The following is a 21,392-nucleotide window of genomic DNA, read 5'->3' as shown; positions in this document are numbered from 1 at the left end:
AACGATCGCGTAAGCACGCGAAAGACAACACCTTTGATCTCTACACGACGACTAAGATGGCCCATAATTTCTCATAGCTTCGCGCGGCACTTCCAACCGGGATAAATCCGTTTCATTTGCACTTAATATATCACTTTTACGCCCTCGAAAAAACGTTTCATTCTTGACTCACGATATAATAAAAATGTTCAGTGTTCTCGACGAGGATCGAAACTAAAATTAAGAGCGTTAAATTTAATATGCCTCGAGTTCACCCCCAAAGACCGTGGATCACAACTTTATTTTATCATATTTACGGAAAGTTATAGCCACATTCCCGCGTTCCACTTTCCACCGGGGCGTCATAAACGCAACATTTTCAACAATCATCGACCTCGTTCCGCGCACTCGCGACACTTCGGGGCACGTAGAACGCGAGAGGCCAACGATGTTGTGGCAACGTTCTCGAGGGGGCTGGAAAACGCACTCATTAAGGATTTCCCGTTTAAAGTAGACGTCAAAGAAATTACGGAGGCGAAAATTGTTTGAAACAGGGGCGTCGCTGGGCGAGGCGTTCGATACAGAGGCGTCGCGCGATAGTTGGACGGTGTACGTTCGCGAGTGTGCATAAGCATTTAAAGCAATTAACGCGACTCACCGCGCGGCCGACTAACTGAAACGGGCAGTCGAAGGGACGAAGTCTCGGGTTATTACTGCCGTGTTGAAGGAGTGGATTAACTACGTCGGACCCGGGGAACCGGAAGTCGGGACCTAAGAAAACGGAAGGCGAAGAAACGAAGCCAGCGCGGATGATTAACGATCCGTTTCAAAGGATTCGCCCGGCAACTAATTATTCTTCACGCACTTCTGTCCGCCCTTGGCGTCGACCATAATTAAGGGGTGTATTATTGTATTCGGAAGTCTCCGTTCGTGATTCTAGATAAATTAATTCCAGTTGGCACATGAATAATTTGAAATATTGGTTTGGCGACTAACTAATTGGGGATTTTTTCAATAAATTATTATAAATTATGATATTATTTATTAACGTGTTTTCGCCACCTCTCGTACATCATCATAATTCCATGTTCGTAAAAGTTCTGATTTTTATTGGCAAAAATCATCATTATTATTGAAATTTTACAAAACACGAAACGAATGATAATCTGACGGTGCAAGGTTAGGTTAACCAAGCTCCAATAATTTTTGCAGAGTGACCAAAGATGTGTGTGTCTTGCACTGTCATGGTGGAACACAATACCTTTACAATTTACCAATTCTTGTCACTTTTCTTATATTGCATTATTCAATTTGAATGTACACATCTGAGTTGAACATTTGATTGCGTGGTAAAAGTTTAAAGTAGAAAAGTTCGTAGTTGCCAAAATCAATAAACTGAGCTCTGAACAAAAAAGGGTATAATTTGAGGGGAATGTCAGAGTGCAAGAAGATAGTAAAATTCTTTGAAATCCATCTCAGAGGCGTTTTCCACGCGATGTATAGAGGGGGGGGATAAATGTATTACGGCTAAAATACGACGATGATGGAAGTTCGCAGTTGACCGAAGCAGCACTTTAAGGGAATGGCGGCGATCAAAGTTGCCAAGTTTCGAATATATAATCCATTGGGCAAGATCAGCCGATGCTCCGGGGCGCACTGGCGGGCCCGTAACTCGATAATAGCCGAATAACGAAATTAATGGCAGATTTACATAGTTGCATAACCGCCTATTGAAACGTTTGTCTTCCGGTTCCACGGCGTTAGCGCAGCTGACCAAGCTTTGATATTAAACATCCAAATGGACGTTTCAGCGTTAGCTAACCCGTTGATAGGGGTTGCTAATGATTCATGTAGCTCAGCATTTATGGCTCGTCAAATTACCAAGTTTATATATAAAAGTTTCGGGGGGGAGATATTCTTTAAAAATTCGTGGATTAATCGAAATTCTCGATAATGGATCGCTCCAACCGTGTTGCAATTCTAACGAGAGTGAATTTTAATCCATCCGTAAATTAAAATTTTTATCCGCCGTTCGCTAGGGAAGTTCAGCAAACTCCGGGGTTGTAATTCAGTTTCATTTGCAACCGGCAAATGTAACTCGTTCGATCGAGCACAAAGAGGGTTTCCTTTCCAATTCTATCGCGGCCACCGTCGCCGATAAAGTTTTATTTCGCGATGGTCTTAAACGACTTCGTGAGTTTAACTCGACGGAAGTTACACCGAGGTGGGGGAGGATCGACCGTCGAACCGATCGGACGGGAGAGAACGAAAAATTTGATTCTTTCTTGCGTCTCGTTGCTACGTCTACGCGCGGGGAGCGCCCGGGTATCGTGTTTTTGATCCGGCGAGCGGAGTTCTTGTCTCCGCAGCGGAATTCGATTAAACTGCCTGCAGGGACGTTCGAGTTTCTTAGTCGAATTGGAAGATTCCACGGGCTTTACACCGACACTTCGTCGTCCAGAAAACTCGTGAAAACGCGTCCCCCAGGTTCTCTACGACCGGGTCCATTGTCGCGCACCATGGCCACTTCGGCTTTTATCCGGCAGCTTCCGCGAGGGCCAATTAGAAAAAACTTTGACCGGAGATACCCGCCTTGGGATTACTCTTATCCGGAAGCTTTGCTTCACGACACGATCGCGTTACTCGAACGTCGCATAAGGATTATAAAGTTCTCGCGGTGTGGACTTTTGAAAGAACGCGACGCCCGCCGGGGGGGCTTTATCGAATCGAGAGGAACCGAGCCACGGGGGGGAGAGGGGGGCACGGAACATAAAACGGCACTCTGTTCCGGCTGTTTTCTCGCGACAGCCTTTTAATTAAACTATCCGCGCGATCTCGTTGTAGTGGAACAGATTAACCGGCTCCGCGGAACCAGCGATAGCAAAAGTTTCGTCTCTTTACACGACGGAATCGAACCAGTGTAAACCAGTTGCTCGCGAACGCTTTAGGAGCTTCTCTTTCCGCAGGTAAAATGGAGAATTTTTAAGGCCAAGTTTCAATTACTTCGAAATTGAGATATTCTATAATAAATACAACTGAAACCCCTGGAATAGCAGTATAAAAGGTCAATTTAATGGCAGAAACGTCGCTGGAAGACACTTTGTGCTCGTGATTTATCGAGACGCCAAAAAAGAAAAAAATTTTAAATTTTCTAAGGCCAAGTTGTTACGTTTGTTTCAATTAACTCGAAATTAAGAGATTCTATTATAAATACGACTGGAACCCTTGGAATAGCAATATAAAAGGTCAATTTAATGGCAGAAATGTCGGTGGAAGACACTTTGTGCTCGTGATTTATCGAGACGCAGAAAAGACTCGAGTTCGCGTTAGCATAAAGCTAAAACACGTCGAAAGGAGATTCGCTGGCAGTAAAAATTGAACGCGTTTGTGCGCGCGTTTCGCGGTTCGCGCAGATAGCGGAACGGATAAAATATAGATATTCAGTCGACGCATTGTATCCAACGGGTTTTCCTTTCTAACGCAACGATCCCACCCCCTATTCACTCGATATGCCCGGGCGAAACAAAAGCCGGGGTAATGATGCAGCCCCTGTGTTTCATTTCCCGGCAGCGTGGAAAAAGGAAAATGTAGAAACGCCGGGGCGCGCGCGAGGACTTACTTCACCGTCAAGATTTTTTTCTACCTTTATGAAAATGCAGTTTTCTCTGGCACGCGGCACCGGGAGCCTTCGAGGTTTTCCGTCGCGGGAAGCATTCTTTTCGCGGGTACGCGGTGGCGAGAATTTAATTAAATCAAAGAGTCGCGATTCGACTCGATGGTCGACGGAATTTCGTGAGAAACGGACGGGTGCGACCGGAAATGAGAGATGGATGAAACTCGCGCGTGGACAGTTTTCTGATTATGATTGTTGGTGTAACTGAATAGAGCGTAGATATTCGGATTGTACGAATGTCGGGGCTTGAAATGTATTCATATACTTGTCGTGCTCGCCAGCAGAGGGCTCTATTCGTGTATACAGGGTGTTCGGCCACCCCTAGGAAAAATTTTAATGAGAGATTCTAGGGGCCAAAATAAGACGAAAATCAAGAATACTAATTTGTTCATTGAGGCTTCGTTGAATAGTTATTCACAAAATTATTAGTCAAATTTGTCCACCTACAGGAATTTTTTCTTCAAAAGTGGGTAAGATTTCAGGGGTATGTCTATCCACCAAAAATGATTGTAATTGACCCCTGCAAGCGAAAATATTTTTTCCAATACGATTTGAAATTTTTATGAAATTTCAGGGGAATTAATCAATGTATGGTCAGACATCATATTTTCGGTAAGGAATTTTTTTCTCAGAATTGTGTAAGATTTAGGGGATATATCTATTCACCAAATATGATTGTAATTGACGCCCGCGACTGAAAATATTTTTTCCAGAACGATTTGAAATTTTTATGAAATTTCAGGGGAATCAATCAATGTATGATCAAACATTGTATTTTCGGTAAGGAATTTTTTTCTCAAAGTTGCGTAAGATTTCGGGAATATACCTATTCACCAAAAATGATTGTAATTGACCCCCGCGACTGAAAATATTTTTTCCAGAACGATTTGAAATTTTGTAATCTTGTCGAAAAATTTCACACCTTTTCGAATTTTTTTCTCAAAAGTGGGTAGGATTTCGAGGGTATGTCTAATGATAAAAAATGATTGAAATTGACCCCTGCAACCGAAAATAATTTTTTTAGAGCGATCTGAAATTTTTTTTTCGCGGAAAAATTTTTCGGTCTGTATGGAACTTTAAACGTTAATAACTTTTTAACGAAGACTCGATCAACAAATTGGTATTCTTGATTTTCGTCTTATTTTGGCCTCTAGAATCTGCCATTAAAATTTTTCTCGGAAGTGGCTGAACGCCCTGTATATTCTTCTTGAATACCTACTGAATGATCCAGCGTCTCGCTGTAACTCGATTATTTCTATCTACAACAGCAAGTCACCAGAGTGAAATTGGTTAATACTTTATATAAGTTGAATCCTTTCAAGTGTTAGAAAACAGACACCATAGTAGCCAAACTGAATCTGTTAAAATTATTAACCAAATTCACATTCAACTTTGAGTCGAGTATAACGCTCTTCCTTTCCACATTTCCACAATTTGTGGGCAACTAAATCAGAATTTGCGATGCAAATGTAAACTCCAGATAGCCTCAGTCATTTCAAACACCTAAAATGATGTCGAAGTGTCCTATTCTTATTCCCGAACTCGATCGAATCTGTTGGACAGTTATCGCTGGATCGAAATATCTTTATGGAACCGATCGCTCGATTCTTCTCCGCGGATCTCTAGAAATTTCCAGCGATATTTTCCGTCGAAGCCCTCTCGGAAGTGCTTCGCGCGGCCGGAAGTAACAATGCACCAGCCGCGTGGAGAGCGATCTGAAATATTATTCCCCGTCGCGCGACGGAAGGCGAGGCAACTTTAATCCTTGGAACGACGCCTGTGTGTCCGGGGGTTGGGTCGCGCGGGAGAGCTTCGATTAATCATATAAGCAACTTTTGTCGCAGTTCTCGAACGCGATGGCGAGTTTCTGAAAGGTGAACGGCCTGGGCCGTGCGCCGTGCGAAAATGGCTACGTTCGAAATTGTCACGATGATAAATCGGCGACGGTATCGCGTATCTCGGTGCCGCGTCTCCGACCATTCGTACGCGGTTAAAGCTCTGGACAGGGCCGCGCGTGCACGAGAACACTTGACTGGATCGCTGATGCTGGTGTTCGTTGCGTTCGATCCACCCGACCTGCGTTCGTGCTTTTGTCGTTCGCTGGTCGGTGAGAAATGCTCGCAACTTTCGCGAGAAGCAACCCATTTTTCCGCCGGGCCGACCCGCGATGACGAAACGCGAAAGTAGCGCGCGCCTCGGAAAACTAGGTTTTTCAACGTCCACGTTCGCGATATATTCGTTCGATGGAGCGTTGAATTTGCAACACGCGGACCGTGCAAACATCAGATACACGCATTTGAACGACGAGCAACCAAAAATTGATACGTTTAATTGCCCGATGAAAATCAGATTTACTCGAGAAAGACGGCAAAATATTTTTTCGATCGAATGGAGAGATCACCTTTAAAGAATTATTGCAGGCTTGGCTCAATATTTAAAACCAGCGTCTTGCCTTTGAATTGCAAGATATAAACAAAGAAAATTGTATACATTCGAAGGAAATATATTTATTCGATTTAAACGAATTTTTGCTTGTAACGAAGACCCCGATTACCGAGTGTTTTCAATCTACTATCATGTTGAATTATCGATATTTTTTATTTTTCAAGCGTTAACATTGAATAGAAATCTTTTCATGTTACTCTAAATTCGATCGATATTTCTGTTTGCTATTATTTTTGACAAGATAATCGAATAATTGCTGAATTTTCTTCGCGATGTCGTCGTCGCATCGAGCGTTTGCGTCTCGAGGGATTCGCTGTGGATGGCGTGTCGCGAGTGTCTTCCCAGATGTAAATTAATTAAGCGACGCTATATCACGGCGATAAATCCGCGTTCTATCGCGGATCATGACGGTCGTTTCAGCGCGCGCGGTAGCGTCCCGGCGCCGAAACGTACGCGTCGCGAACTGGAAAGCGCGTATCGTTCCCGAGGCTCGTCGCTGAGACTGTAATATTTCGACGGGGGACTTAACCTGCATTAAAGTGTTCATTGAAAACGTCCGCGGTTGAATAGAGCGTCGAGGGCCCGTTAAGAACCGTAAGAACGGTATTGAGGTTACGATTCGATAAATAGCGGCCGCTTGAACTTAAACTGCGTCTTTGCGGACGAGGCCTCATTAAAGGCGACGGAGAATAAAGCACAAAAGGGAACGCTACGGCCGGATATTAACGCGAAGAGCGTAATTATTGTACGTTACGAGTGTGAAAATAATAGTTTATATACGTTGGAAGGCTCTGAAAAACTGGAACGAAGTTATCTTTCTTCTTTAAATTCGTGCATTTTTTTCGCGTAAAAAGATCCTTATCCGTCTGCCTCTGGAAGCATTAAGATACGAACGCGAAACGCTTCGCGAGATATTTCCTTTCTTTATATTAAGAAATTACATTTTTCGTTGACGTTTCAAGTTCCCGTAGTACTCACGCCCGAGCAACTGAATAATTTTTATTTCAGCCTTCGTGGCGCCAATTAGACTGACAGAAAATGTGAAATATCTCGCGAGATATTGATTTTTACTGGCACCGGTGCTATTTCACGTAAAACGATCCGAATGGATAGCCAGGGTAAACAAAAAAATACGATTCAATATTTCTAAACGGTGCATTTGCATTTTTCAGGCGCACTTGTGCAAGGATATATAGTCGTAGAAAAATAGATGCGGATCGTACCATTCGACTTCAGCCCGTGGAATATTTTTCAAAAAATTCGAGGTAGAACCTGTACCGCTGAATTTAGTTACAAACGGCGACTGCTTATTGCTCGCCATTATATCGCGTAAACGGAAAGATAAACCCAGTTGTCTCTCTCTAATAGAGACGGGGAAAACGTTTCCTAAAGTATCGTCAGCGCGTTTAAATTTACATACTCCGTGTAACGCGGATCCCGAGTTTCGAGTTCGATCGATGGACAGACTTTATCCGCTCCGATGTTGAATTTGATAAATCGCGAGGCGGCCAGCCGCCGGAGGATCAGAGGAATCCGACTAATGGCCGCGCGCGATTATTTTGATCCGTACGCGGCAGCGTGGGAAATAACTACGGCACCGGAAAAAGACGATGCCCGGGGGGAAAAAAGTCTACCAGGTAAACGGCTTAATGAAATATACGAGTTTGTTAATCCGTTGCGTTAGCGTTCTTGCTGCGAAACGAAACGAATCGACGTTGAAACAGTGAAATCGTTACTCCCTCCTTTTCGACTTTGTTTTACGAGGCAACACGCTTCTAATTTTTGCATTGTATCTATAAAAAGTTGTGCTTTGAAATTTATTCCTCAGATATCCTCTTTTATGTTGTATATTTTTTCTTAAAGCATTGAATTCTAAGAACCTGCACAAAAATATTCAATACTTTTACTCTAAATTGGAACGGTAATAGTATTAGTAAATTAGTAATTTTCATCGGATATAAGATAAAACGCTCTTGAAAACAAATTTTCTTTCAAGTCGATACCGTAGTTAATTCCAGAGAAGACAATTATTTACGAAAAAATGTCATAGTAATTATAGAAATATCCTGTATACAAATTTAAATTCATTTTGAATTAAGTAAACAATTTATGATCTTGTTGTACTGCACATCAGTCATATAGCCAGCAGGAATTGTTGAAACTTCTTTGAGTGCATAGTGTAAAAGTAAATGTGAAAATAAACATAGAATACAGCATAAATTAGAATAGTTCTTATGTTCATAGAATAGGGGATGAAATGCCCTTTAAAATGAGCGTTCGAACATGTCGATAGCTCAATTAGTTCCGGAGATATGAGGATTTTAGTTTCAAGTCGATCGGATGAGACCGAAGCGTTTGTTTACATCGTGAGATCAATGAACTTTCTTACTACGGCCTTGTCAAGGTCGTTGACCGCACGTGCTCGTAGTAACTAGGTCACTCGGCCACTCGGTCACGAGTCACGTGCGAGAAAGAGAGGTCCGGCGCGACGCGTCAGACAGAGACAGCGATAGTCAAAATAAGAAAAATTGCCGTTTACATAAATTGCGATATCTCCAAAACGGGAAGTCCGATCGACAAAATCCAAAAACCATTTTAAAGAGGAATCTTCACCGCTGCTAACAGTGGATCAATTATTAATAAAACACTAGTAGTTTCGGAGCTGCACGCGTCTAAAGTTTAACTATTTTTAACACGCGTTGTTAGACTGTTTTAAGACAGTGGAAACTGAATATTCTCTCCTTTCGTCTTTGCTATATATATATATTTCCTATTTTTATCGAAAGTTAACCAGAATTTATTACCAAATTTTGTCCAGTTTTTTACAAGAAAATATAAATCATTCAACCGGTCAGATGACCAATCATGGTAGACATATCAGACTACATATTTTTCTCAAAAAACAAACAATAAGAATAGAACTGAATATTGTAAAATTCATTGCATGTATACTACAAGAAAAGTCGTAAAGTCAAATGGCGCTAAAATTAAAAACGATCATTTGACCGGTCGCAGTAGGTTTAGTGCTAAACACATGTTTACTGTGGGCGTAATAAAAACGTAAAAAATTAATAAAAATTTATTTTGTATTCCCAAAAGATAGTCGAACAAATTGCAAAAATAAATTATACGGTTAGATATAACATTTAGTTAAAAAAAAATTAATCAAGATGGTTAAACTCTGCAACGTACACACGAGACTATCCCCTAAATCGTAATCCAAGTCGAAGAACGTCGTGTCGGATCGTCGTAGGATCCGGGATCGATCCGAGCTAGCGTCTGGAGAGCGTGTCATCGCTAAGGAAGTAGCCGCTGCTTGTTTCCGGCTCGTAACCGGAAGTTCCCGCTACGGCAATCACGGGCGTTAGATATTTGCCTCAGCCGGCGAAGTGAAAAACAAATATTGTCGGGTGGCTGGTTAGAAGTGGTCCGGCGTAGCGACGTTTCCCGGAGAGGGTTGCTCAACGCCGTGAAACGAACGTGTCATTATCCCTCGCTGGGAAATAAATTAGAGACGAGGTCCGCCGCTTTTCGGGCGCGCAAACATTCAGCCCCCGTTGGAGGAGCTTGCTGATTACGCTGACACTAGAAATTCGTGTCACGGGACGAGTATCTTGGCGAACGAAGAACAAGTGGCGCAGCCACGTATCCGGTGAAACTCGCAGGGGGAGGGGGAGGACGAAGCAAATCGTTTTTCCTCGTTTGCTCGGTCGATTTTATCGCGAACTTCGATGTTATTCCGCGCTTGAAAAAACAGTCGGGCGTAATTAAGTTTGCGGGCACTCGACGCGAACAGCGACGGAAAATTCCACGGCGAGCAATTCCTTTTCCACGGATTCACCGGATCCAGCTGCAAAGCGCAATCGTACTTTTTTTGCTACGTACGCTTAGTTTTTTTTACGTAAATTGTTGACTGTTGAGAATTTGCCGGGGACACGTGCAACGGAGCACGACTTGGATAGCGCGAGTAGAAATGGCGAGCGATGGTCAGACGCGTCCGACGTACGCTGTACAAATAAATTTTCTGTACATAGCGAAATTATATATAGCTTCTTAAATATACACGGTCTTTACTTCAGAAGGAGTTGAAGATTATCTCTATTAAAATGAAAATAATTTAATCGAAACGTTTGTATTTTCTCGACGTAGGAATTAACGTGTCCTCGTTCGACGAGACACGATGCACGGAGAGACGGGAGTTTATCTTAATTTGAATGGATGGAAAAAGTAGGAACGTAATAGCGGGTATTACATCGTGACTGGGAGCAGAGTTTGCAGAACACGCCTGTATTTCACGATATCTAGAATTTCAGCCACTCGTGTCGAGAATATTAACTCACGGCGCATTTACCTCTATCGCGGCCCTATATCGAGATGTATAAATTCAGATCGTCGCTGCGCGCCACGACCGAAATAGGAACGATTCTGGTTGAAATGTTTCGACAAGAGGTAAGATGTATGTACGTGAAATTATTCAAGCACGATCAAACAGACATTATGCACCTGGCGTAGAGAGCGAAACGGCTTCGATGTATCCTGATACGCGGGCGCGGATATCCTTCCATTGTTTCGCGTCTTCGCGCGCGAATAAATATGCTACGGGTAACGTAAGTACACTGCGAGCTCCGTTCAGTATCGTTACATCGTTTGGAACGGAACGGGTCGGGCACCATTCATTAGCGACGCGTCTTATCAAAGAAACATACTAACCATTAATTAGACTAATAGCTCGATCTCACGTTCGGATAATTATCCTTGCCGAGGCATTTATTATATTCACGAATATGCTGAAGGAGATGCTACAAAGCGTGAATGCAGACGCAGATGCAAACTCAGCGCACGGATATTCTAATTATCACTGATCTAATTTATATACGAGATAACTATTTAGAAATAGATTAATGGTCCATGAAGTATCACTGTTTCTTTTTTGGGATATAATTGATAAAAGATATGAGTAAAATGTACAATTGTTTGTGTGAGAAGCCTCTCTGAAAATCAATTTCAGAAGTACAATTGGTTATTTGCTGATAGTGGGTTTCTTAACGTGATTTCGCGCGAAGATACATAACCAGAAATGCATCGTCGATTAATCGAACGATGAAATGCACAGTCATCGAAAGCCACGGACAATCAAGACTGCGACTGTGTATCTGCCAAGACGTCTCTGATGCGCAATTAATCGATATTCCGGATAATTGATGCCTGACTCGATTAATAATCATAGCGGTCCGTCGCCCGTCTGATGGCCGAGTGTAATCTGCAAAAGGGGTTCAGTTCCTAATTGAACGGAATCTAATACGCTAGACCTACGTCTCTTAACACCGTCAACGCGTGAGCCTCGATTCACCCCGGAAACTGTATAAATTTACCCTTTGGAGACCTCAAACAAACTTTTAAAAAATTAAAAATAACACAAACAATTCCTTTGAATTCGGGGAATATTATTAAATAAAAGTTTACTAGATTATGTAAACGTGCACAGCTGATTTAATTTTATTTTCTTACCAGTTTACTAAAACCTACCCAAATTATTTCAAAATATTGTATGGAAAAGTCGAAGCGACGAGAAGGCTTTATTTGAAGAGTAATAGCTAGAAAAAGAAAGGGTATCGACGAGGTTTTTTTTATTCCTTTGTACGAACGACGTTCCCATAACCAGAGATTTCAAGTACGCCTTCCACTTTCTTTTTTAACGGTGCATTACTTCTATCAAACGGAAGTGGCCATAATTGCGTGGCACAATTAAGGTCGGTCGCGGCATCCTCTTTGCGTTTCTTCTCTTATTCCGCTGGTCGTATTCCGCCGTTCTCGGTTAGCGTGTCCAATCAGCACCTGGATTAAGTTAACTGCATCGGCGCCTTTTCAATGGGCTCGTTCACCGCGGCCGCCATCGACAAAGTCTACCTCGAAGGAAATAGAGAGGAGAGTTAAAGAAAGGAATCTTCATCCTATAAAGAGACACTTGGACGGACCGTAGATACGGTCTGCTCTCCAATAGACGCAGCGACCTGTAATTGGACGATTGGATTCGGAACGGAGGCGGCCTGACTGACCTATAGAATAATCTGCCAAGAAGGTCAATGGAACCTAGTCGACGGAACGTATCGAAGTGACATTCAAGATTCCTACGGAGAACCAGTCTTTAATAAACAAAATCATCCACGAACGGGATCGTTGCTGGAACAACAGGAAAAAATTAATTTGCTCACGGTCGAAAACGTAATATCGAATGTCTACGTATCTCTTCTCTTTAGTGACTCACTTTCAGCAACAAATACATTTTCCAATCATTCGAACGGGATCCTTGCTTGATCAATAGGCAAAAATTAATTTGCTCGCGATCGAAACGGAATATCAAATATCCACGTATGCATCTCTTCTCTTTATTGACTCACTTTCAGCAACAAATACATTTTCACAGATTTAACATTTCCCAATCATTCTTTTTTTAAAACTCTATTCTCCGGGGAATAAATTTTTAAATCATCAATGATTTCTTCAAGATAGAAAGCAACCCTTATTTTTCTCAGCATCGTTTCTCCCGAGATTCACAGAGAAAATGTTCCTCAAGTTGTACAGTTGTGACCGTGAAAATAAATATTGCATCGACACGGGCCCGTCAGTCGTAATTCGATCGACGATCCAATAAATCATTCACGTACGACGGGGTAAAGGCAGCAGGGATCGTTTAATCGCGCCCCGGAGAGGCATCGTCTGGAAGATGCACGAGCCGCGAGGCTCGATCGCGTTTCAGTAGATAGCGAATAGACGGACAGGACGATAAGTGGAGCAGGAGTGCCTCGAAGGAAACGATTCTCAGATGACGCCTGCGAGTTCACGGGAAGCTGTCTGGCGCAGCGATGCTTTTCATAACCGACGGACCAGGGAACACGAGATGCCTCGAACGCGCTGAGATAACGAGTGAATAACAGGACGGGACGGGGCTTGACTCCCGGCTTGTCACATTACAAGCGGCTAAGATACTACCAGGACTCGCTCTGTCTCGTAATGACGGTCCTGCCTCCGCTCAGACAACATCGCGAGATCGTCGGTGTTATCGCTGGGGATCGGGAAAACCGTGCTTACGCGTACCTTCTGCCGATGCAGATACGCTAACGAGACATCGACGACATTTGCCAGGGGGAACGACGACCGGAATGTCGCTACACCGCGTGATCTTCGTTACTAGGAATATTCGAAACAGCGTGTTTTGTACACGGTTCCAGTTATCGCCATCGAATTTCTGACGGATTCCGCGGGATGCTGGACAGCTCTCGATACGCTGGGTAACAATTTCAGGGGAATTTTTTCTTATCGATCTTGGGAAACTTTTTCAATCACTGAAACTGGCGTTTCGACGTTGTTCGATCAATCTAGGAATTTTTTACGGTGAATCGTTCGATAAAATTGTTTAGTCGTATCTGTTACTCCGGCATCGAGATGCTAATGGGAACCAAGTGCTTGAAAAGGTGATAGTTTAATCCTTTGCACTCCGAATTATACTTCAATTTTGTTACCAGCAGCTCCCAACGCTTTCAAGTGTTTTATTTGAGATTTACCTGTTAAAATATCTGTTTTATTTACACTGTTGTTGTATTTTGTAATTTTCAAGTGTATGATATCTCTTTGATTTGGACTTGACGAAGGAGCTCCTGAGATAAAAATTGACGTCGAATCACACTCGACATACGACTGCAAAGGTTTAAGACCAGTAAAACAAAGAGTATCAGCATCAACTGCTCCGGTTCTTGCCTCATAAATTATTCAAACAATTTCGTTCAAGTTTGTTCATATTTATTCTTGGTGTATTATTTTAACGGGGCGAGAGAATTGCTAATTATCGACGTCCGGGCATATTCGTCGGGATTTCGATATTATTTAATTCGATTAATCAATTTGTACATCAGGCACATTCCAATTCTATTTTGCCTCGCGGTGTAATTCACACTTCGCTACCTTGTCACGTACCGCGAGCGTCCAATTATTTCGGGACGGTAACAAATATATTAATAACCGTTTTCTATTTGTACGAACTCCCCACTACCGTTAATAATACAAAGTTATCGAGCGATTAGTTGAAGTTTATTTCGAGCAAGGAATCCTTAAAAAGATTACAGGAAGTTTGAAAATTCATTAACTCCAGGAATTCCAACGCCAGCGAGGACGTCTGCTTATAACACGGGTTGATTACAAGTTTGTCCGCGTGTAAGACTTAATTGTAGGCTCATTGAAGACGGTTTAGTGCCAGCAATAAGCTGGATTAGGTCTAGCACAGCCATAAACGGTGTTGTACCCTAACAGTTATGGCATAATCTCATTGTAACTCTTACTCTGGAAACGGCTCGTAAATACATCAAGCTCTCTAAGCTAAATTTTCGTGCTGCTTCAACTAATTCTTGGGTGAAAACGATTCTTTAAACGATAATAGTTGCAAATTTTAGTAGAATTGTAGATACGATGCATCTGCCTCGACGACAGCTCTTTAACTCTAACTGTTTGTACCGTGGCTCTTGATTGTGAAACTTCCGTGGAACAACTTTCCGATCCCAACTGACTCTCGATCGACCTATCCAATCGGAATCGCCAAACCACACAACCACCACATCTCTTGACGCGTGTCTTCACAAGCCCAAACATCTACGTTCGTGCACTCGCTTCCGGGCACACTTTCGAAATTCGAGACCAAACAGTCTCGAAATAATTATTTCAAGCACCGTTATTGCTTCGTAAATAATACCTCAATTGATGTTTATTTGGTCGAATATTGAATGGAAGAATTGATTATATTAGAAAATGACATTTAGTTATTAACTGAGAATTTGTAACATTCGGAATCAGTGTTGAATAATAAACACAGGAATGTGTTCATATGCACTTGATATAAAAATATATTTTCGCGAGTGTCCAAGTATTTCTACCACGTCGAAAATTATTTCCTTTCTCAATAGTTGGAAAAGTATTAGGTAAATAAATTTTATTTTCAAGTCAATCTATGGTGTTTTAAAAAAGTCTGTATTAAGATACTATAAGAATAATTTTCTAAAAATCGATACGTGTAAATTTTGTACACGTGTTGAAAAAGGCAGTAATTTCGACGATCCAAGGACCTGCGTTAATAATCTTAGTAAATGCATTATTCAATAATAAACACATGAATAGTAAATGTGTTCATAAAAGTACATTTTCATGAGTGTCCAAATATTTCTACCACGTCGAAAATTATATCCTTTCTCAATATATGGAAAAAAATTAGGTAAATAAATTTTATTTTCAAGTCATCTATAGTATTTTTAAAAAGAGTACATTTCTTAAGTCTGTATTAACATACTATAAGAGCCAATAATTATCTGAAAATCGATGCGTGTAAAGTTTTAACCGCGTCGAGGGAGGAAGTAATTTCGACGATCCAAGGACCTGCGTTAATGCACAAGAAGCAGGTTTCTGTCGTGCATCGACCGGAAGCGTATTCACGCTTTATCCCCTAACGATCGAGCGTTAAAGCGTCCTCTCTAACGGGCCGGATTTGCTGTTTTGTTTCAGACGGAAGCTGGCGCTCTCAGGGAAAGGCCGAACCCGCCGTAGTAGCGAGAACGCGGACAAAAGAAGCTACGCGGGGGATTGTCGGGCGGGTAGAGCCGCGGCAAAAGAGTCGAAACGCGTCTTTGCGAGCCCCTCAAACGCGTCGACGAGGAACGAAATTGTTTCTCGGGGGGGGGCCCCGGGCGGTGATCGCGTTCCTGGGTAGTACCTGGCCGCGGGTGAACGCGAAACGCGGAAGAAAACGGATCGCCATCGACGCGGAAACCGACGAGATTTTACGTAACGCGATACGCGGGAAGGGCAAGGTGGCGCTAATTTAAAAGTTTTCGTTCGAGGGAATCCCGTAGCAACACGGACGATTTAACAGCGAACGTCGGGACCAATGAGAACAGATGCTCGTTCACGGATCATTAAACCTCGTCGTTTTTACGACTGTAGGAAATTATCTCGCGAAGCAAATTCCTGGGATAATAAATTCATAGCGTTCAATTTTCGCGAGCCACTGTGCGTTCGCGAGAAGTTGGCTAGCGAGAGGAACTCGAGCCCGATTGGTGTCTGGATCTCCAGTTTAGTTTAGAAAAGTGCTCCCCCCTGTTCTCTTCATCGTTTCGCTAGCCAACTTTTCGAGGTTTAAAGAGACGCGGGACGCGAATGTTTTAATCGAAGCTGGAATTATTGATACCCGATATAGGAAGTTCTCGTTTAATCGCTATAATAAAATCGAAGTCAGACGGATATAGGAGCGAGGGGCGCGGTGGGCGAACCGGTGAAGATGATATTAAGGCAGAGAACTGATTGAAACGAGGGAAATGGCGATCGTTGGGGACGTTAGTGAAATGAGTGCGACGCGTTTGAGTGTGTGGTGCGGGGCTGTTCTCTTCGTGGCTACGACCCTCGTCCACTCGCAGGTGACATGGACACCAATCTACCTGGGCAAACACAGTGAGTACACTTTCATCTTGTTGGATCTATTAATATTCGTAAGAATAAGAAATACAAGAATATTTATTTTTGCTTGATGACCTCGTTCATTAAATAAAACAATACAGCTGTTTTACATAACTTGCAATTTTAACCCTTAAGTGGACTCTCAATCTCAACTGAATTATTTTACTTAACCTTTTCAGGGACGATTTTTTTTTTTTTGGGTCTATTTATTATTGACAGTAACTACAATTATATAAAAAAAAAAAAACTAAACGTTCACATATGTGGCCAAAGGCGTGAAGAGGTTAATGTTGATTTTTACCAAGTTGGTAAATGAAAATCAACTTTCCCCTTACAACATTTAATTAATAATGGAGCAGCAGCTCTGATAATCCACTTAAGGGTTAAACGGATTTTGAATACCAAGCAAGTGTAAATATATGAAAAGTACGTACCAAAAATCGAGAATAATATAAATATTCTTCGTAAAATGTAATAGTACATTCCTCTCATTTGTAATATAAAATTCTCCACGAACTTCTGAGATAATAAAATACAATACGATGTAAACTTTGATACGACATAAAAGAAAATTGTTGCGCCAAATTCAAGATATTCGAAGCTCAGTACAGGCCGCGAGATTGGCGTTTCACCATACGTAGGAATTTTGCTGAGAACTTCGTACGCCATTACGTACGCGGAGCAGTCGAACGGTTCGAATTAAATGCTTGTTAGCCTGAAATGCGCCGCGCCCCATACAGCGCGAGCATTGTTCTACGCGAATTTCCTTTGACTCATTACGCGCGTTTTCGCGAACACGCGTGGCTTCCGGGAGGGAGGAAAAATTCGCGAGACTCGTAAGGCGGTCGCGAGACGTCGTTCGTTCGCAGACGATGCATATTCCAGGGCGCGGAGGCGGAAAACGTTTTTCACGCGCTCGCAATTTCTCTTCGACCCGATTGATCTCGAAACAATACCCCCCGTAGTACCTGCTCGACTTACAAACAACCGTATCGACGCGTACCGTTTATGTGTTCTCGTCAAAACGGAGCAGCTTCCATTTTCCGGTTGGTAAAAAATAAAGATACGTTCCAATGTGTCGTGTTTCTTAATATTTTTAGTGCACGGAGACCAAAGTTGTGAGTGAAACAATCAAGTAACCACAGTTGATTATTAAATATTATATTCAAAAAATGGCTCTCGTTCACTCTTCGAATCATCTAGACCATACACGTCACACTCATCCTTCCATACAAACATCACTCACTTTCATACCATATCATTTCGGTACTCTATGACAACTAGTACAACAAAAGCAACAGTCATCTTAAAAATGTAGCCAGATCTTGCGTCTGTACCCAACAAAATCATTGTCTGTTTGATTTCGCTTCATTCCGATCGAAGTTTGCCAATCAGCCGTGACAGCCACGAGCGTCGCCAAAGCGTCGGATTGATCGCGTCAATTAACGTGCCGCGACGTGCACGGAAGTTTGCAAACGAGTACAATTAATGGCGCATCGGGTTCGTCGCCGCCTATGACCAAGTCGTGCCTCGTGAGACGAGAAAATGGGGGACGCGGAGAGGGCTACGCGTGGCAGGGGATGATTTGCAACGGCGCCGACGGATCACGGACTTCTCCCGTTCGTTGATCGACTTGTAACGCGCCCCGACGCGAACTTTCGACGAACGAACGAATAATCGCGGCGACACGTGTCGTTGACAAATAGGAGAGCGGCAGCCGTGTTTTAATCAGCGCCCCGGTCGTTCGGGTCAAGTGCGACGATCCCGTTCGCGCACGGATTCGTTTTCAGCTGAGCTCGCGTCTACGACGAACGACCGCGTCATCTTCACCGGCGATCCCCGCGCGCGACTCGCTAATGAAATTCGTGTCCACGTTTTTCATGCGAAACGTCGACAGAAACTCGATCCACGCCGCCGTTGGTCGTAAATCTGTGTACATTCCGTCTTCGAACGAAACTGCTGAGAAACTTTTCCCACCCTTCTTTGGAATATGTTTAATCGTCTGACGTACTCATTTTTTGGGGAAAAATCATTTTCAGTTCGTGAAAAAACTTTTTATCGTACTTATAATAGCCTCGATTTTAGCGACGACAGATGGGGGAAAAGGGAGAATTTTTATTACGGGGATGGATTATGTTTTGCAAAGAATATTAGAATTTCCTAACTCAGAAACTTTCCTTACTCTTCATTGGAATATGTTTAATCGTCTGACGTACTCATTTTTTGGGGAAAAATCATTTTCAGTTCGTAAAAAAACATTTTATCGTATTATAATAGCCTCGATTTTAGAGACGACAAATGGAGGAAAAAGGAGAATTTTTATTAAGAATAAACATTGCGTTTTGAAAAGAAATATTAGAATGTTATATTTAGTTACATTTTACCCTCGATTTTAGGGACAACAGGTGAGAAAATAGTTACAAAGAATTTCTATTATAGAGAGTGATTGCATTTTGAAAAGAAATACTCGAATTTTATATTCACTTAGATTTCAACCTAGAAATTAAATTAGAGACGCCTGGGTGAGTACAAAAACTGAGTGTTAGCAAACTGGTGCAAGTAATGAGATAATTTATAGTCAAAATTACCACGTCGTTTCTACGTCTGCATGTTACTATTACGTACAGTTTGATTGCTTCGGTACTACCACGAAGTCTGATTGTTTCTAGCCTAACGTGAATCATGATTGCTTCAGCACTACTGTGAAGCTTGATTGCTCCTGGTCTAACCCGAAGTCCGCGTCTACCATATTCCGAACTGTTCTGATGTTACCAGAAACCTGACGGCCTTAGAAAAATGATACCATTTGTCCCGGGACAGTAACAGATTCATTATTGTTTTAGTAAAAAGTATGAAAGGAACAATCAGAAATTTCTTTAAGACCGACTACGAGCTGTAAAGCTTACGGGACCCGAGCGGAGCCATTACGTTTGAGTCTAAAGGTCCTCTTTGTCCGATAAATTTCGACGATTCTGTTCGAACATAGTCGTATTGGTGTGTCGCTGAAGTGCACTTAACGACGCGACGTAGCGAATAAACCACGGAAGCTGCTAGTTTCACGGTTGATTTACCGGATTACACCCCCTGTACATCCTCTCGCGGATCGTCGATGTCGAAAAACTTATTAATCAAACCTTACGATATTATTCAGAACGTTACTATCCACCTTATTCTTTAAGGAACTTTTAAAAAAATCTCATCTCGACACTGTAAATTTATTTATCACTTGATTAAATGATTTCTTTCGCTTCGTTCCGGTGATCGAGGCGTCGCTGGTCTCGCGAAACAGCGAGCTCGTAGCTAAAAGTTCAATTTTAGCGTCGTGCTCGATCGGATCACTCGTCGACAGAGACAAATGTGCTCGAGTAAGTAGGAACGAGTCCACGAAGTCCCTTAACTCGACGCATTTATTAGGGAGGGAAGACCGCGCGATTCTTTTCCATTAAAGGTTATACAGATGAGAATGGCTTCCGGTCAATAACAATGCATCACGCCGATCGAATTATCACACTCCGGGGACGGTGACTTTCACGGTATCGTACGCGAAGGGCCGCGGTGATTCGATTCACGTAGAGAGGATCGGAGCTTGGTAATCGACAGTGCCGAAATGTACAGGATTTTCCAAGTTTGAAATAAATTCGAAACGTGCGCGAAGTAAATCAATTTCCAGCGGATACGTTCAAGATTACCGGTGCAAGCTGCGAAAGGGCTGATATGACCGGAGAAATTGTCGCCCGGATTGAAACTCCGCGAACGTCCGACCGCGAGCGATGGCTTAATCGCGCGGGCGACTCCATTTTTGGGAATAAAACATTATATTTCACAATAAAATTAGACACACATCTTCATATAGAACTCTTCTACGGGACGTACAACAACTGTTTGTTACGAAATTTATACGTTTATGCATACTATCTGATTGAAAAGTAAGTAGTACGTATACGGGTCTAGTCAGACGCTGGCGTATATATTACTCATAGGATAGTTTACTTGATGTTAATTGTTTTTCAATGAATACATGCACATATAACGGTGTCTTCTAAAGGAATTAGGCAATTTTTATACAAAAATAATTAAAAAAAATGAAATTTATACGTTGTAATACTGTACACAGTATCTGATTGAAAACTAAGTAGTACGTATACGGGTTTAGTCAGACGCTGGCGTATATATTACTCATAGGATAGTTTACTTGATGTTAATTGTTTTTCAATGAATACATGCACATATAACGGTGTCTTCTAAAGAAAATAGACAATCTTTATACAAAAATAATTTTTAAAAATGAAGTTTATACGTTTGGAATCCTGTACACAGTATCTGATTGAAAAGTAAGTAGTACGTATACGGGTCTAGTCAGACGCTAGGGTAAATGTTACTGATGGACTAATCTTCTTGCTATAAATTTTTTTCCAATCGTTTCAATTAATGCATGGGCACACAACGGTATCTTGTAGGAGATTTAGACAATTTTTACACACTAATAACGAAATTTATACGTTTGGAATGATGCACATAGTATCTGATTGAAAAGTAAGTAGTATGTATACGGGTCTAGTCAGACGCTGGAGTAAATTTTACTGATAGAACAGTCTGCTAGTTATACATTTTTTTTCGATGGTACAACAGTGTCTTCTACCGAAATTAGACAAATTTTTATATACCAAAATCAAATAAATATGTCAGTTTATTGAGTAAATTAAATTTCTTCCAAGTCTTTGGGAATTTAAGTTTGAGAGAATGAACTCATTAAAAAGTGCACAGGACCGTGTGCAAAGCGATTCTTCTTATCGTTTTCGCACAT

At 42.0% G+C, this 21,392-nt stretch overlaps 1 protein-coding gene across 1 annotated transcript in view; it reads left to right on the top strand.

Annotated features, from left to right (window-relative positions):
• Positions 1-16,415: 16,415 nt before the first annotated feature.
• LOC122397767 overlaps positions 16,416-21,392 on the top strand; it is a 280,360-nt gene continuing 275,383 nt past the window's right edge. Inside the window, exon 1 of the mRNA XM_043397158.1 lies at positions 16,416-16,582. Within this exon, the coding sequence (XP_043253093.1) occupies positions 16,450-16,582 (133 nt within the window). The 5' untranslated portion in view covers positions 16,416-16,449. The remainder of the gene's footprint in view (positions 16,583-21,392) is intronic.

This window comes from Colletes gigas, unplaced genomic scaffold, assembly GCF_013123115.1.
Source record: "Colletes gigas isolate AHSC1104 unplaced genomic scaffold, ASM1312311v1 Colletes_gigas_Sc00010, whole genome shotgun sequence".
Classification (NCBI taxonomy): domain Eukaryota; kingdom Metazoa; phylum Arthropoda; class Insecta; order Hymenoptera; family Colletidae; genus Colletes; species Colletes gigas.
Note: the sequence above shows the minus strand (reverse complement) of the source record. Positions and strands in the feature narration are given on the sequence as shown.